This window comes from Cimex lectularius, unplaced genomic scaffold, assembly GCF_000648675.2.
Source record: "Cimex lectularius strain Harlan isolate CLEC.00 unplaced genomic scaffold, Clec_2.1 scaffold224, whole genome shotgun sequence".
Taxonomy (NCBI): Eukaryota; Metazoa; Arthropoda; class Insecta; order Hemiptera; family Cimicidae; genus Cimex; species Cimex lectularius.
The window spans coordinates 571,415-591,026 of NW_019392750.1; the positions used below are offsets into that span (position 1 = coordinate 571,415).

Below are 19,612 nucleotides of genomic sequence, written 5' to 3' on the forward strand. Positions count from 1 at the left end.
TAAAAATGTGAATATTAGACCAGCAAATTCCTGGCGTGCTTGAGAATATCCGCTGTGAAGGAAAAAAGGGGAAATATAATTATAACCGATTAGCATGTGTCAAGAGCCATTATATTTTAGTACTTGACTGGTAATGAATAAGGATGCTTCTCAATTATGGACGATGTTTGAGTAAGGACCTTTTCTGAATATCAACAAGGAGATTCAATGGAGCCCCCTTGAGTGGCAGTTGAGCCTATTGGCCAGTTTGTATGTGCACACAGAGGCTCTGTTTGTCCTTTCTTGGCGACCCTCACGGCATTCCTTTTGTAAAGGTTTTGTTCGATTTTAGTTTAAGGCGATTCAATCCCGGCCGACAAAAGGGCACCAATTTTCACTTTGCATACACTGGAGCGGAGTCGCCCCCCTGACTGATCTACTGACGCCCTCGGTTTAATGACATTCTCCATTACAGAAGCCGTACCCGTTTTATTACTACACCCTTTACAATTTCAACCGCACAAAACAACAAACATTTCCTAAGGCTCGAAATTAAACTTCTCTAAAATCCATCGTATATTCGACAGAATACAATTACAAAAATGAGAAAAATGGCGATAAGGCGCATTATGAAGGTTCATTTTATCTTCTTTGCTTTTGACAATATTTGAAACGACATTAAAACCCCTCGTCCTATTTGCTTTTTGCTCCTAGTTTTTTATTTATATATTTATTTTTAACCTGCATATCCATTTGATAATTTAAAATTTTTGATAAGATATAATATTTCACGTTGAAATATTTTGACGTTTTAGCCTTCTTGAAAGCTTTTTACAATATCGAAACGACATTATAACCCCTTTCTATGTTTGTTTTTTACTCCTAATTTTTTATTTATATATTTATTTTTAACCTGCATATCGATTTGATAATTTAAAATTGTTGATAAGATATAATGTTTCACGTTGAAATATTTTGACCTTTTAGCCTGTTTGAAATATAAGATCAGCAGTAATCACCGTCTAGTTATATATGTTAATATCTCAATCGTCTATTTAAATGTAGCTAAATTCTCAGTAATTTCCTTTGATGGTTCTTCCAACACTATATATATATTTTTTTTATTTTTATTTTTGAAAGATTTAGTGTTTGTTTTTTACCATAAATTAAATGGAAAATTCCAGAAGGGTATTTTCATGAATAAAATTAAATGCTTTTTTTCTGTCCTTTTTTTTCGATTTCCCCAAACATGAATAGTTTATAACAAGGTTCGCAACAGCAAAGGTCATATCAACCCTCAGGGTGCCGATGTTTTTGAAAAAAAGCCCATTTGTAAGTATGTCTGTATCCAGCGGCCCTGCGTTCGATCCCGGGACCTTTTACCTTACAGTGATGAGCGCCGTGTTAACGCCTAAACAGTTGCGGCCACCGTCGCCCCCAAGAGGGTTGTTATATAAAAGAAAGAAATGACGAACTCTTCAACCTTTTTCTATTACTGTCATTAATAAATACATAAATTAATCGAAGAAGATTGAACAGTTCGTCATTTTGTTCACATAACAATTAAAAATCTTGTAATTTTATTACCTTTTGCTTGTAATGAGTGAATAAAAAAAGGAAAAGTTCAACGTCATTTGGTGGTTCACTGGGTTTATTGTCTCTATTTCTTGTGTTTTCTTTCAATATTTACATTTTTTATGGTCTTTTTTTATTTGTTTTGTCTATTTTTTATTTCGTTTCATGTTTTTTCTTAATTTAAAGTCGGGAAATAAATTGTGCCTAGGACAAAAAGTTGAATTACTAGATTAACGCCACCCCCTTTTTCACACCGTCAATACTTTTTTTCCTATTTAGCATAAATTTTCTGGATCTTAGTTCGAGTAGTAATGATTAATAAAAAGGGTGTACTGCTAGAAAGCTTATTCAATGAAGAAGCTTTTATGAAAGTTTACAAGTTCTACCGCGAAGTTTTCCAACGAATATGCAAATTTAGTTTTTTAGCAAATTGTAAATTTAATAATTTTTGAAAGATTTAGTGTTTGTTTTTTTACCAAAAATTAAATGGAAAATGCTAGAAGGGTATTTTCATGAATAAAATTAAATGCATTTTTTCTATCCTTTTTTTCGATTTCCCCAATCATTAATAGTTCAGGAACTGTGAATAGATTTATGGCAAAAGCCGTAGATAGTTGAAAAACCCTAAAATAATGAATATCTGCAAAAAGGTTGAGAATCGGACCACGGTTCATTCATAATTTTTTGTCATTCTAGAGGTTTGACGGGAACAGCTTGACACCATGTAAAATTTAAGTATTTTATTAAACATAAAATAAAAAGAAATCAACACTTTTTTTCAACTCGCAGAGCTCATTTGTAAACATCGTGATTTCTTAGGACTGAGTACGATCTATAGTTAAATAAATAAATAAGAGCTAGAGCAGAGCTCAACCCTAGGAAGTAGGATCGCGCAACGTTGAAACTGGGCTGGCGGAGAACGCTGAAAAGCATCTGAAGAAGTGAATTAGGAAGGCTGAGAGCGGTTGGGCAAACGGGATGAATCCCTTTAGTCACATTATTGTGAAGTGGTAAATACTAAAAAATTAAATTTCAAATTCAAATTCAAAATTAAACAGAAGATTTATCAGAGTGGAGGTGATATCTACCGATCTTTTTTTCCGAGGGGTTTATTGCTCGCCTAGTGAAGTGAGTTAATTCTTTTGCTTACCTCGCGAACGCGTCCCCATCACTAGACTGTGGCTAGTGAATTTCGCGAAACTGTCGAAACACCAGCCGTGAGTCGATCTGGAAATTAATCATACTGTAGAGATACCAGGGCTGGAGTGCAATCTTCCAATCTCGAGTCTTGAAAAAAAAGGCACTGTCTAATAACCAGAGTTTTCCCGGCGGGAAAACGTGAGCAAACGGGATCAGTTATACATCGGGCCGATATAGAAAAAACATTCTTTATCTCCTTTTTCTTTTCCAATAAGGGGAGTAATGAAATCGGAAAAAGACCTCTACAGTTTTCCAATCACGAGCCTAGAAAACTGTTATGTACTTCGCCGGTTTGAGACTTGAAAGCGAAGCCGACCAGCTGAAGTTTGTGTTCTTCAAACCAATCTGTATCTAATTCTTCATTCTTTATTCCCTTACCTCGTTATAATATTAATATGAATCGATTCGGTCTTTGTCAGTAATGGTTATGGGAGCCTTCCCAACTGACGAAAAAATATACTATAATATAAAAATATATATGTAAATTCAAAATTGTAATTCCGTATAATTCCTGCTTAAATCGCATTGCAAGTTCTTCAAAAGATAGTAAGAACAGCAAGCACTTTCTAATTGATTTCTTCAATATTCCTTTCTCAATGTCTCGCCCATGCATGACAAATAACGTAATGGCGGATTTTACTAGTTAATCCGAGAACTGTGTAAATATTTGCATTCTGTTCTTTTACTTTCTGTGATACTTTCGTTACCGATCATTTTGGTACCCTCGCTAGATCGGTCTGTCTTTACAATAACAGACGATATCAATGGATTGAAGAATGTTATATTGTTGATGGTACAAGGTTTCCGGAAAAAAAAACTCCAAACAAACCCGCCAGAAATACTGAAGCAGGATAACACAGCGAGGATGGACAGACCAAAATAATCGGTAACAACCAAATTACTTTTTCAACACTTTACTGTGTGTGTTTCTTAGTGACCTGTTGTTTCATAATTTGTTGAAGTCGTGAGGAGAGGTCAAGAATGAGGTAGTGTAGAAAAACTCCTTTTTTCATTTGTTTGCCGACCTTTATTCGACAACAACCGCATGCACGCTCTATTTAATACGTTGCTTGCTAAAATATAGTTATATAGCGTAGTTTTCAAATTTTTGGAGCCTAAAAATGTTATTAGATGGAATATTCAAAATATCCCCTTTGATAGGATTCATTAAATTACATCTGTTTAGGTCTTTATAAAGTCACTCCTCCCCTTATTCGCGTACGTAATCATATTGCGTTATTATCCATAAATAAACAGAGGGGTTGCGTGCGCCCATAACGCACATGTTACTTCTCCAAAAGCCGATAAACTAATCATTAAAAGCCACAAACTAAAAATAAATAGATGTACCTTTCCATCGCGTCATCAGCCTGTTTATCTACACTTTCGAAATCGGTATCTGGATAAAGGTTACCTCCATGTGTTCGACTTAATTGAAGGGTGTCACTTTTTCGCTCTGTTTAGAAAACGTGGAATTCCAAGTGATATGAGAATGTATTTGAGCGAGGCAGTGATTATTTAGGCTTCAGTTCCGAGTGTTGGATAGATTTACCGTTTGTGTTATTGAGATTGAATGTATGAATTAGCGTGAATGTGCAGTGCGAGAGTGCTTATTGCAATATATTAACAGAGAATAGTAATAATTAGGAAAGTGTTTTAAGAATGAGTGTGTCTAGTAGCTTAGTTCCCTTGATGTTGACAGCTGGAACTTAACTTCGATGGCGGGACGGATAATACTGCCGGACTGCCAAAACTCGAATTAGATAATAGACATAAACACAATTCTATGCATATCAGTTATATGTGTGGTGTTGAGCTTATATAAATCAAACAAACATCTTAATGCCCGTAAACATCGCGAGGTATCTGATGATATCACAAATATCCCCAATACAAGTTTTTCTTTTATTTCAGTTTTCATTGTTTTTCTTGTTTTTGTCTTCAGGTTTCTTCAATAAACCGCGTTCTGAGGAATCTGGCCGCTCAGAAAGAGCAGCAAGCGAGCGCCCAGGCTCAGAGCGAGGCCGTTTACGACAAACTGAGGATGTTCAACGGGCAAGCTGCTGCAGCAGGATGGGCCTGGTATCCGGGCACTCCGCCAGCCCCCCACCTACCCCTGCCGCACAACGCCGCCCCCCTTCATTTAACCCACGAAGAATCGCACAAAACCGGTAAGTTTATATCCTATTTCGTATCCTCTGTTTTCTAATGAAATTAACAAGTTTGAAGAACTCTGGTCACTGTCTACATACTTATAATAGGAGATGGACCGCATATGTGATTTGAGTCAGTCTTCTTTTTGCATTTATCACGCCGAGACAACATACAAGGCTTGAAAACAAACATCGGAGTGGACGCCCTAGGTTTATCAATTCCAGTCTCTAAAAGAATTTGTAAAACAACCACGCACAAGCACGCAGAAACATTTTTCAGAATTAGGAGTGTCTCAAAGTAGTGTTTTCCGGCGTTGGCTCTTCACTGGAATTATTTCCAGAAGGTGGTGTGTCCCGCACAACTTGGCGCACATCAGGCATAACAAAGGGGTAGAAACGTGGAAAAATCGTTTGCAAAACCCAAATGACATTCGTTTCATCAAACTTGTGACGAAAAAAATTGTTTATTTAAAAAAACCCTAACTATAAAAAGAAGTTGGGTTAAGCCAAGACAGTCATCAAGCCTGTCTCAAGAAATGAACGATTGGAAAAAATTTATAACGTTTTTATGGTGGAATTTCTAGTGTAACGTTTAGTTCATCCCCGGAGAACCTCAGAGGTTTATTGTGGGAACTTGGGAGAATGTACTCAGCTCTAAACTGGTGAATGGGAAACACGTTCTATTGCAACAAGATAACGCAAGACTCCACACATCCAACATTGCCAAATTAAAAATTAAGTAGTTGAAATTTTATCTTCTTAATCCCTTCAGAAATTGAAAATGAGTGCTAAGAGTTTTTCGCATCAAGAGACGCTTCAAGGTATCGCGTTGGCATCGGTCGTTTGGCATAAAGGTGGATTGAATTGAATCGGAATGAAATTTTTTATTATTAGCCAAAAATATGTTTAAAAAAATAAAACAAAAAACGCAGACTTTTGTATCACCCTATTGTTTAGAAAGTTGAAAAAGTTATCATCAGCTACTTTTTCGACTGCAAATACCTTTACATCCATTGTTTTTCCCACGAAAACCGTCGTATGCAGGATGGTCTTTCTTTGATGCCTGTTCCTTGGCCAAGATCCCGCATTGTTTTATATTCCTGATTATTAAGATGTTAGTGATAAACGAGAAGGGAGAGACCGTTATCTGCGTTCAATAGACTAGAAATTTTTTAAGTGTGTTTTATGGCACTTCTCGTCCGCCTCCTGCGACTCGACAACTAGCCGCTTATTGTCCGATTTCTAGTCCATTATACAGCAGCAGGCGTCAGTCTGGATTTACCACGGGTTTACCGGGTAGAGGCGAATCCGCCGGCGATTAGTGACTGAAGGGCCTTGAAAGGGGCACATTTACCTGGGACTTTTTGAAATGTGATACGATTTCTTGCCTATCCGGCTCACAGAGGTATCAAAGAACGAGATTATTGCTTATTAATCTAGACCTCCGTCGGTGACTGTCTTCGAGAACACTGGAAAACGAAACTCCCTCGGATACGGATCAGTATTAGCCGCCCCAATGATGATGGCTAATCGCTGGGATCCATTTCAAAGGGAACACTGAACGCCCCTTTTCGCGGCGATAGTGTGACCTGGCACAATGGCTTCTCAATTTTTTATTGTGTTCACAGAAGTGAGACAAAAAGAAAAGTCTGTATTGAATCGTGTATGAATATTTTGTTGGACAGTAGTCTTTAACGGAATCGGTATCATCGGCAGACTAGATACAGCCTATAGATGGTTATATTATAATAGAATGACGTTGGAGCAATGCTGCAGAGGGTGACGCTTATTATACTAGGTTTTTAAAGGAAAAAATAATGATTAATTTACTGCACTGATTATCAACTTTTTTTACATAAGATTTCTTTTAGATCGGTGTTGAGTCTGTAGTTGGGTGGTTTCCGAACTGACTATCCACTTCTCACCATCTTCAGTAGTGATTCAATTCACACAACCATGTAAGATTTTAATTTTTTATTCATTCTTCCTCTTTCGCTAAAGGCAAATTTGCTAGATTATCTGTGCTAGTTGAAAAAGATCATGAAATTATTATTTTATTCCTTTTTTGGTTTGGGCGACAGATTTTCGGCTCGTAAAATGTGCGGTCGTGGGTCCGAATCCCACCGTCGTCCTGGTATTTCATAATCGAGTTCAACTACCCATTATTTACGGCTGATAATTTGATTTTTATCAGAAACCCTCTTTTCTAAGACATGGCTGCAATCCTGAACAATTTCCTATCTGGCTTCTTCTTTTATAAATTGCCGAGTTTCCCCTTCCATGAAAATCAGACGTTCAAACTGATTTTCCCTCGCAGACCACCGCCTGGAACAGTCGCGTTGGATGATGGGAAGGCGAGGCTTAAAATTAATTAGGTTGTATAAACAAACCTAAGTCAAATCCCGTCGGGGGCTGCGCTCCTAATGAATAATGCAAGGCTTGCTGTTGGCCTGATCCCTTAATTAAAAGGTAAAATAAAATTGCAGAAAACTCGAAAACGCTATAGTTACTCTTGACCTGGGAACAATCTGATTCTCTTTTCTGAGCTCAAACAAAGCCAGGTCAACTTTCAGGTAGGCCTAAAATTAAGTTTTAATTTAAAAACGTTTGCTGTTTGTTAAAAAAAAATTAATTTAACAATTTTGAAAAAGTCATTTTAAAAGTCAAAAAACTTCTTTCTTGGCAGTTCTATGAAAGTTGTTTATCCTAATATTTTAAATACTTAAATAATAGTTTCACTTACCAGGCTATGGACGTCACCTAACAGCGACTTAGTCAAAGTACGTTAAAAAAGTTTTTTCATATTCGTTTTTTTACACAAGAAAAGAGTAAATTATTAAATATTTTTGTTCTTTTAATTTTTGCTTTCATTTTGCCTCAGACTTATTTTTTTGTGAAAATTCTTTGAAAATTTCAAAAAAATCTTTAAATCCGAACGTAATGGCATAAACTTGGTTTCCGTAAATAAATCAGATCCGGTGGTATAAATTGAAAAGTTTGAGGATTTTTTTTTCCGAATTTATCCTAATTTTTCTCGCTTTAATTGACATAAAAGCCAACAGTTATTGATATAGGCTGAAAAAAAGACAAATTACGCTTTCTAGTAATCATAATAACTAAATCTATTACAGTTCGTGGTCCGATTGACCAATTAACATTTTTCAATGAATTAATATTTATGAAAGGAATTGGTTAAGATAAAAAAAGTAAGTGTCACGAGCGGGATTTGAACCCACGACCTTCGGCTAAATACGTCGCTACTCTACCGCTACGCTACGCTATCGTGACTTCGATCCGCTCCGACACTAACTTCCCATCTCAACCTCACCTCTCGAATTTTCCCTCCTTTTTGCCATTTTTCAAATGTCGTGTAATCTATTTGATTCTCGGCGACAAATGAAATGGCAACGGAGAGCTTTAGTGAAGGTATACTTCATTTTATCTTATTAAATTCACTATGTTTTGGCTTAATTTACAGAATGCGTCTTTTGCTTTTTTTTACTTTTTATGTACCTAATCTCATTAATTAGGGCGTAGCATATTATTTTCTTATTCTCCTTCTCGTCAAAAATAATTCAAAAGATTTATAAGAATTTTGAAATAAATGAATAACATGGGCAGAAAAGCACATTTAATTATACATTTCAATATCTTCGATACCCATGTTGTGGTAATTATGCTATTTTGATGGAATGACCAAACGACGAAGGAAAGTAGGTGAAAACATTTTTTTATCAAGAAACAAGGTTCATTTTCGTTTTCCGCACCCAAAAATACCCCTTGAATACAATTTTTGCGCAAAAAATTGTTTTTATCAAAATTTTCGCCTTCCAGTCGAGGATATTTTTTCCAAAATCACAAAAATGTTGGCAACTTTGAAACGTCTTTACCGATCTACAGATAACTTTACAAAGTTTTAGATCTTTATAAATCACACTTAAAGCTCAAACCAGGTTTCCGTAAATAAATCATAACCGGCGATATAAAATAAAACGTTTGAGGAGTTTTTATAGATTTCATTTTTCTTTTTCTTATTTATAAGGATTTAGCTTTCTAACATTTGTAATAACATTGGATTTGGATATTCAGAGGAGCAATTTTCTGTTTTCTAGTAAAATACATATTTAATGCTTTGAAGTGTTTGAAACGAATCCAAATGTTTTGTCAAAAACAATTTTTTTTACTTTCTTGATTGAATTCTTCTTTTGGTTTTTGCAATTTCTTACACTCCCTCAATCGTTAGCTTTATGTAAGTCGAAATACCCTGGATAAAAACTGCGACGTGGATAATGAGGCAAAATAAACTTTCTACCTCTCGTTTGTATTCTTTTTCTCTATGTCCAGAGTAAAGGGGGTTATGGACAATGGATACAGTACGCGGATAATTAACTTTGATCTTTGATAAAGTTTGGAGTAGAACTGCAGTAGTTAGAAAATATCGTAGATATCCAAAACTTACGTGAATGGTTATTACGCTTAACGAGTCACCCTTTCCCTACGAAATTGCCATCCCCATAAAATGAAGTAAAAACGAGTAGCGGGATGGTCCCCAAATTAGGGTGTGGAACAAAAGGAAGGGCACCGAAATAATAACGTTCCAAGTTTCACTGTGGAGTGTTCCTCTCGGTTGAGCGGTTAGCTCCCCTTCCTCCACCGGCAAGATTGCACAGTCCTCCTGTTCCACCCTTCTCCGTCCCAACTCCTCCGTTTCTTCTTCTTCGCCTCGCCCCTCTCGCTTCATCTGCAGACCTACGCCAACTTCCCAGACCTTCAGTTACATTACGGGAAAATTGATAACTTATGGCGTTCCCCTACCTTCTTTGTTGATTATTTGGTCTTGCACGTTTTCGAACTCCATCACTATTTACATCGTTGTCTCATTTATTGAAATCATCTTTTCGAACAAAGCCACTTTAAAAGTTATATATAAGTTATATTTATTATATTATCAACATTACACGTCCTCAACGTTTGGTTTTTATTTGCTCATCCACCTCCAAATCCAGGAAATTAGAGTTTTACAAATTGTGAAGACATGGGCTAAACAGAGCAAGATGCTATTTAATAAAACGAAATTAAAGGGCTTACATTTTCATAATAAAATAATAAATGATAAAGTATAGATATGTTTGGAAACAAGTAAAATACAGGTGGTAAAAGAACTCAACTATTTAGGAGTGTTTGACTATTCTAAAACGACGTTGAAGACACAGGTGGAGGCTGCAACTACAACAACTCTAAAATTGGTCAACGTTCTATCATGAGCCAGAGTGTCTTGGGGGTCTTGGTCCTGACGCTCTTCCTGTCATTTTTGACCGAGTTATTCTGCAGCCTATGCTCTTGGCAACAGCTCAAATTAAAAGGAACCTGGAAAAATCTGAACTAGTCCAATTTAATTTTTGTATGAAAGAAAAAAAATGTATTTGAATTGAGCCATCTTAATCTATATTTAATTTATCAAAAGAATTTTTAAAAATGTAATTGAAAAAATCACATATTAGTAAAATTACATGTATTTTTTTGAGGAGCATGAAGAAAAAAAATAAAAGTTTCTTTTTAATTATTATTTGAAGATCGTGAGATGCGGTCTGATGTGACGAAGGGTTTAAAAAAACATTTTCTTTATCGTACCAACGTTTCGGTCTTTATTGAGTTCATCTTCAGGGCCTGGGATTTATAAACATTGTTTAAATAAATGTATTTGTATAATTTAAACAATGTTTATAAATCCCAGGCCCTGAAGATGAACCCAATAAAGACCGAAACGTTGGCAGGATAAAGTAAATGTTTTTCTAAAACCTACGTCACACTAGACCGCATATCACGACCTCCAAATAATCTTTAACTAACGGTCACTAAACACCACACAGTTCTTTTTTAATTTTCTTGATACAATTTCTAAATTTAAGCTTACTGTGCAAAGTCGTTTGTTGGTTCCCTCTTTCAAGCGAAATATGGAAACAACCCAACTACACCCTTCTAATTATCCGGAACCGTTAATATAAATACTAAATAGACAATAAATAAACCAGTAAATTATAATTTATATATTCGATCTCTTAGAAGATAAATACTTTTAGTAGAGACTTTCCATGATCAATGATTGTAAAATTCTCCGACACGAATCCGATGAAGTATTTGTACATTTCCTATTTTTTGTTGAAATCATTTAAGCGTGGTGGCCATGCTTATGGAAAGAGGGATCACTGGCGTACTTTTTGTTCCGCCTATCATGGACAGACGAAAAATCTGTGTTTGACCTCATTATTGTCGTTTCTTTTGCAATAGATACTTCGTTCATAGATTAATCTACCTTTTAAATTATTTTGCCATCTAACTTGCCAATCGTTCAACGTTTTCGATTGAAGGAAATCTTCCCCTACGTGGCATTCCTGAGCCATGCAACGTCCTCAACATTTTAAATACACGACAGCCCAAAATATCAATCATTATTAAATTATAGTATTACATCGTCGTTTGAGATCGATGTCAATATTGTAAGATGGATGAAAACAAGCAAATACAAATCAAAAACACCTTTGAAATACGACGTATTCACCGAAAAAAAATAAAACACCCAGTGAAAACTGTCGCTAGACATGAAACTCTTGCTTTAGCTGACAATGAGATAAAACAAAAAAGTTGCTTTCTTGAAAACCTCATGATAGTAGGAGCTAAAAATATTACATAAAATAAAATTAAAATCACAATCGTAACGATGACGAGAATAGAAAAGTCGCTCAGTGTATAAAACCTGCACAGTTTATTTATAGTCGATAGAAGGGTGGTATTGAGGCGTTCTGGAACGCCTCTTCTTTGTTTAAAGTTACGCAATAATGACTATAAAAGGAACCAAATTAAATACTGAAGTTGAAATGTAAACATTAAACATGGAAAGGATGTTAAAAAAAATTTGATCTTTCTCTGCGTTGTTTCGTTGTGAAAATTGAAGCATCTGTTAATTATTCTTTTCTGCACTTCTCGTACTTGCTCTGTAAAGAATATTTTTAATAATACTAGTTATTGTTGTATACTGTAGAGTTAAACAAAGTTTATCTGATTGATGTGCGAGCTGGGTTGTCAGATAGGGACTTATGTATCAAAAACACTGTGTAATAAAAAAACGCCCTGCAGAGAGTCTGAATCGTAAAAGAATAGGTCATGGGAGGCTGACACACATACATTTTCTATTGGCCAAAGATCGGGTATGTGTCCGGCATATAGAGAAAGGTTGCTCGATGTGTCCAACATAATTTTTTGGACCTATATTGTAAGCGCGTAGGAATTCCATCGTATATGAAAAGTATTGCGTGTGCATGGCAGCGATTACAAGGGGAGTACCGTACTTTACCACCCTACTAGTGTGAATTTAAACAGGAAAAGGTGTCATTCCGTCGCTTCGTACAGTGAGCGTGTAGGAAAACAACGACACGAGATTTTGGGTCTCCAGTTCCAATTTTTGGAGAAAACAAAGCTGTTTCATTTTCGTTGTACTGATAGTTTCGTGTTCCCGTTTGTGTTTGTTGAAATACTTATTAGCGTGAATGTATTTAAGAATGAATGAGATTGTGAGTCTTGCTTAACCCTACGTCGTAGCTGTTGACCACCACTGGAACCTAATTCGCTGGTTTGATGAATAAAACCGACAGATCTGACTCTGGACTGCCAAAACACGAAGTAGTTGAATTCACAGGCTCAATCCCGAATATATCTGTATATATGCATTTATTCAGTTGAAATGGATTTTTCGGTCTGCTCATTGGTTTTACATCGGCTAATAAATTATGAGTAATACTGTTCAACGCTACACCATGGCGCGTTTGAATATTTGAAGAAGTGATAATATTTTTTCCCTATATAGACCTTGGCGTATCAAAAACAAAAATCAATAGGAAGGGTCTGAGGATGACGGTTGAGATTGATTGACAACGATTTAGACCTGTAAATTACTCTTTGAAACGCGTCATTCTTTCATGCAGTCCTGGTTTTTTGCGAACTTCCTCCAAATCTCGTCATCCAAGAAACGACCTCAAGGTGTAGTTTATTTCCATAACAACTGACAAATACCTGGATCAATTTCACGAGACAAAAAATGTTTAGGCCCGATGTTGCATACAATTATAATATGAAAGGAGGCTAGGGAAAAAAAAGAACACCTTAGTTCAGTGTGCAACAATGCAATACTTCAGAGGGGCTACCGTAAGCCGGTGGGCGATAACAATCGGGCTGTCAGTACCAAATTGGACGCGAGGATCGGGTGTCGGTGGATGGTGAGCGGGGAAATTTTTTGTAATTCTTTACACACATACCTTTTTTAAATCTTTTTTACCTAAATCTTTTCACCTCTCGTCTTTATTATTTTTTTCTTACCTCGTTCGGAAGATTTGCCCATAGGTTCATCGGGTGGGTAGCACTAATGTTTCACGCACACAGTACGCGTACCGGGTAACATTTTACTTGCTACCTTGATCCTTCAAACGCTTTCTCTTTCCGACTCTTTCACAGCCCTCGCGAGACGTCGACACTCAATCACCCGCTTCTAACTCCAGTTTTATTGCACCAAAGTTGGCCAATATTAAATCATTTATTAAACTCATAACTGTCCAATTATGTTAAATGTTGTCAGATTTCCTCTTCTGGTCTGCGGTGTGAGAAAGAAGCCGGATAAATCTGACGTAGTTTTCGTTATTTTGATCTGCCTATTCTTGCTGGTATGGTTAGTTGCGTTTCGACTTACCGCCATCTTCAGGTTTTAACAATAATTTTGGTTAAAACCCGTCACCGAAGAGATATGGCAGACCAACCCACTGAGGTTCCAATTACAATTTATTTATGTCAAACTATTTCACTTTAATCCTACACAATTTTGGGTAAAGGGCTAGTTTTTTCCTTGAAAAAAGAGCAAGAGAACTTTAAAAAGTCATATCTGATAGTCACAATCCAAGTTATGTCCTAAATTTTAAAATGATTCGTCATATATGACTTATTTCTTAAATTGTACTCGAAAACATGATTTAAATGACTTTAACTTCGTTAACTATGTCTTTAAACTCTACAGCACCCATCGTCCTGAATGGTGTGAGAATTGTCTTACATAACTTACCCTCAAAACGAATATGCGCTAATGTGTCTGGTTTCATTTGACAATCTCAGCCTTGATTATCTTCCTTTGATCATAGTTAAGAGGGCAGCGGCCCATAATTTTCATCAAATCTTGCCTGAGAGAGAGAGAGAGAGAGAGAGAGAGAGAGAGAGAGAGAGNGAGAGAAAGAGAAAGAGAGAGAGGAGTTCCTTCGCTTCCTATTTTTACCTTGCCTCATGCGTACTTATATCCATAGCTTGAGCTTTTCTTTCTCAAGTCATCGTATGTAGCACACGTTGTGGTGTGCTTAGTTGTGGTTCACGTCCCATGTGTGAGAGTGCTTCCCTTATTTGGCTAGTTGATCAGCCGGTTCTTTTACTTCTATACCTTCATGTCTCGGAACCCACGTTAGGTAACCTTTCTCTGTTTTCCTACGGCCAGTAAGCAATTTAGGCACTCCCAGATTAATTTGAAGCTAAAAGCCCGTCTGTCCAAAAGAGTGTAAATCCATACACATTTCAATTCTTCTTAAGAAAGTTGGATTGCATGGATCTCAGGGTGGTGGATAGCTGGAACCAGTCCACGGGTTTTTACATGAATTCATCAGTTTACCAGTTCTTCCAAAAATCTACGTTGTCTATGACCCCTTGGAAGGTTTGCCAGAGTTGAGTTTTGCTCTCATTTTGTACCGGTATAGCCACCTCAATTATTTTCATTCTTTCCAGAGTTTTCTGATAGTTTCTCCTTAGATCTGGTTTTATTTCTTTGTATCTCAGAAGTTTTTTTTAGTGTTATTAGCAAGTCACCAAGTTATGTTAAGACACAAAAAGTCTTTATAGACTTCGCAGTTCGTTTTGAGTCTTCTCATGCACTGAGTTTGGACACCACATGTGGCAAGGGGGGTGACCGTTTTGGTATATAACCAATACAGTTATGCAGTTTTTCTATATATCTCAGTCCAGCAGCTGTGCCTTGGTTTCCTACATTACTCCTTTACCTGAGGGTCAAGGGTTGTACCTAGGTAATTACGTTCTTTTAAGAAGGTTATGGCCTCATCTTTTAGAGTGGGTGCTTTTAGGTTAACCTTTCTTTTTTAATGAAGGATATGAGAGATATTTTCTTAGAGGTTTAAACCAATTTTCTCACAATAACGTTTTACAACGTTTAGGAAGTTTTGCATTGACAGGTTCTTATCAAATTTTATGATCGATACCAGGTCATCTGCGTTACTTATAGTATCATAAATCATTAAGCTCTGTTACGTTTTGACAGCTTGCTTTGCAACTATATTTGGATAAATGGTTGGGGGCATAAAGAGTACTTTCATTAGCCCCATGCCTGGGCGCCATGGCACATGACTGTGAAAAAGCATAATAGTCATCTTGTATGATAGACGTTTATTACTTATATAGTTAATACAATTTTTCATTTACTCTTTAAAAAAATTTATTTTATTTTACATTTTTTATGACATCATATTGAGAATCCCTTTTGTGCTTACCCCTTAATTGGATAATATATAATCACTCTTTATTATTGTTTTTAACCAAAGCTGTACTCAAAGGTGATAATTTAACGTATTTACAACATAATTTAAAATAGTGTACAGAATGCACAATGAAAATAATCAATCTAGGCAACGTGGAAATGTTTATACAGCGATATTCAAGAACCAGGTGGAAAAAAATTGACTCGTTTGATTTTCTGTCACGGTGCCGGGAGAGATGATAGAAAGCCGGCGTAGAGAAAGGGGCGGATAAAAAAAAATAAATAAATAAATTTAAAAAATAAGATAGAGATGAGATCCGTGAGTGTAATACCTTTGAGATATAAGATTGATCTGAGATGAAAACAGTTTTATCCCAGAGTTTGCTGTTGTGCTAATGTGTGTAAAGCGGCTTTGCCTGTAATCTCGTTGGGCTGCGGGATCGTCATGTTCTGGCTTAGTGAAACCACTCACCCGTCCTTTATTAATAACAACGTTACATCCACGGTCCAAATTCAATAACAGACCTACAACTGATTCACTTAACCAATTATAAATCTCTTAGCGCTTCTCTTTAAATATATTCCCGACCCTGGATTCCGACTGGGTTTAATCCAATATTTTCTTTCAAGAATTTTCAGAAACAATGTATAACGTACTTTACCTACTCGTTCATCTATTTTTGCGGTCAAACTATTTCCTTCCAATTCTGTTCTAATAGTCACTAACGATTTAGCTTTGTGTGGCCTTGCATTTTAATGCATAAAAATAAAACCGTCGCCAATTAGTGGCATATAAGGAACAACTTCTTCCGATAGCACATCTTCAATATAAGGCCCATCTATTAGGGAGCTCTCGATGAAGATCAAGTTTGTGCGACCTTCCATAGAAATGATTGCCCAAACCATAACACACCAGCTCTATAGCTTCTCCGGAGTGAAAATGTTGCAGGGATATATCGCTCTCCTGTTCTTCTTCCAACCCTTTCTTGGCCGTCAGAAAGACTCAAACCAAACCTTGACTCATCAGAAAACAAGATTTTAGTCCCATCTTGCTCAGGCCAATTATATCATTTTTTTGCGAAATGACTGTTTTGTAGTAACCGGTTGTTCAATATTTTGTTGAAGTAGTGAGGAACGGTCAACAATGAAGTATATTTAAAACACCTTTTTCATTTTTTTTCATCGTCAGGGCCTGGGTGAATTACAAAACATATTGATTGGAAAAAATACAATACAGATGTAAATATATTTCTTATCTTCTATTAAAATTAAACGAGCTGTTCTGTGCCTTGTCGGAAATTCTGGACCAGTGGCAGGACTTTTCGCGTATAATCCAGCTTCTGATAGTCTTCGCCTTACGATGCGGTGCGTAAACTGCCATTAACATTTTTATTTTATTGAAGTCATTATATGATCTCAACAGCGGTCTCTGTCGATTACGGAGTACATTCCAAACAATAAAACGATCATTTCTCTGAGAAGTGACGCGATGGCGATCTGTTCCATGCCTTCTTGAATAACGTCCCGTATCTTGGTAGCACTGGAAGGCCCTTCGGGCAGTTATTCTGAGAGTGTTGAGCACCCTCGCAACATCCGCTTTACTTCTTCCATCTTCCAACAATACTACGATTCTACCCGAATCTGTATCACTTAAAACCACCACTCAAACACATTTGAAACTTAAAAATGTTGTACCATTTTCGTACGAGGTCACGATAGCTCAAGTGGTAGAGCAGCAGCGTATCTAGCCGAAGATCGCGGGTTCGAATCCCGCTCGTGACATTGAATTAGGTTGTACCATTTTTAAGTTTCAAATGTGTTTGAGTGGTGGTTTTAAGTGATACAGATTAAGTGTCAATATGTTCAGTAAGGTTATTGATAGGTTTTTCGAAAAACGTTTTTTGAATTTTCTGATCCACCCTCGAAAAAATGTTTTTTATTCACAGGATTGACTAATACAGAAAACCGAATGTACAATTAACAATTTCTGATAAATTATGTGTGCTCGGAAGAACTTAGTACGTACTTTATTAAAAATTAATTCCAATTCTGTGACTGAATTGGTTATGGCTCGGGCGACTAACTCTCATCTTGTAGACGGCCTTCGGTTCGATTCCCATCATCACCCCTGGAATTTCAGACCCCCCTCCGAAAAGTTATGTTCATCAATACGTACACTGACTAATAAGGTAAAAGAAATAATGTATTTAAAGTGAAATTAAAGGTGAAAAAGACATAAAGAATGTATTGTTATTTTTATTAAAACTTGAATAATTTTCACCAGAATGAAACCTTAAACATTTCGCCATTCCAAGTAGGAATTAGTATAGCCATTTTTTAAACACAACTTAATTTAAAAAAAAAGTCGTTGGATGTATTACACTATTTTTATTGGGGAAGACATCCACCTAATTTTTGTGGGTAAAGTCAATGTTGGTGATGTGGTATTCTGTATTATTTATTATTTGGAGATCATGCAATGCGATCTGGTGTGACGTAGGTTTTAGAAACACATTTTCTTTATCTTGCCAACGTTTCGATCTTTATTGAGATCATCTTCAGGACTCAAAGTGTTTGTTTTCTGTGTAAATGTGTCATTATTGGAACATGTTTAAACTCTCAACACGACACCCAATAATGACACACAGAAAACAATTATATATTATTAGCATTTGTTTCCTCATATAATCCAATATGTATGATCTTCATTAACAGTGATCCTCCAGGCTAAGAATAGGAATTTAATTAAATAAATGGCAAAACTTTCTCCTTGCAATGGAAAGCATCTTCAAATATCATTGGTGTACAACTAGAAAATCTTATTTTTTTAATTAAATAAACCACAAAACAACAGTTTTCAGCTTCTATTTACAGCTCTAGAGAGGATATTTCTCCATCCGTTTTTTAACATTTGGATACATGCACATCTTTACATTCTGCTTTAGTAAATATAACACATAATTGCTCGCAGGGGGAGGGTGTTTTTCCGGGGTAGGAAGTTATTAATTGTTCGAGAGAAAAAATAAATAAAGCAGAGACAAAACCTGAACAGGATCCAGTCAAATGGAATAAAAAAGTTTTGTTTTTTCCGTATAATTTGAAATATTACATATCCGCTACAATAAATTCCAGTTTACCTCTGATTATTACGGGAACATTACGCCTGTTTGAGTTTACTTGATTTTTTGAAGAATGGTTTGAATATCTGGGCGTTGTTTTTCAAAGCATGTATATAAATTTTTTCATTGTAAATATTCCATTTATTCGAGTAATCCAAATTGATATTTTTTAAAAAAATTTCTTTCAGGTGATATGAGCCAAGAGCCTGGTTCAGACGTCAACTCAGATCAAAACTCGTCGGCTGACGAAGATTCCCAGCTGAGACTGAGGTTGAAAAGGAAACTCCAAAGGAATCGAACTTCCTTTACCAACGAACAAATCGAAAGCCTGGAAAAAGGTGAGACAGTTAATGAAAACCTTCGCCTTGCTTTGATGAAAAAAAGTCATATATCAAATTTTCGGTTCTTAGCTAAAAAATACAAGTGCATGAAATTTTATCTAACTTAACGAAGTGTAAGTAAGATACGACACATTAACACAGTCCGAAAACCCCCGAATACCATTTTTTCGAAAAATCAGTTTTTTAACTGCCTCTGATTTTGTTTCTAAAATCATAAAAACTATCTATAACTCCATTATATTTCGTGGTTCGATTGACCAAACAATTTCTTTCAATTAATTAATCTTTATGTAACGTATTGGTTGGAATAAAAACGCTAGTGTAAGGAGCGGGATTCGAATCCACGACCTTCGGCTAAATACGCCACTGCTCTATCGCTGGTATCGCTGGAGCTATCGTGATCGACTCACTATCTTTAACGTTAAGACAATTCTAGTGATCAACAGGAAACTTTAGAGAGGTTTAGACCTTATAATCTACACGAGGTCTCCTTAAATAAAATATAAAATAAAATTATTGAGGGAGGGATTTTGTGATTTCGTCATTATTTTTTTCACTTCCAATGACATAAATATTTCCTCGGAATCCAACTAGGTAAATTCTGATCTGGGATTCTCAACAAAGTGAACTTGGAGGGAATGGAATAAGGAATCCTTAGGCAAAAGACAGCCGAAA

General features: G+C 36.1%; 1 protein-coding gene across 1 annotated transcript in view; it reads left to right on the plus strand.

The window, feature by feature from the left end:
* LOC106668894 (paired box protein Pax-6) overlaps window positions 1-19,612 on the plus strand; it is a 165,416-nt gene that overhangs the window by 122,830 nt on the left and 22,974 nt on the right. The window contains exons 7-8 of the mRNA XM_024227243.1: window positions 4,700-4,925; window positions 18,785-18,934. Coding sequence (XP_024083011.1) covers window positions 4,700-4,925; window positions 18,785-18,934 — 376 coding nt within the window. The remainder of the gene's footprint in view (window positions 1-4,699; window positions 4,926-18,784; window positions 18,935-19,612) is intronic.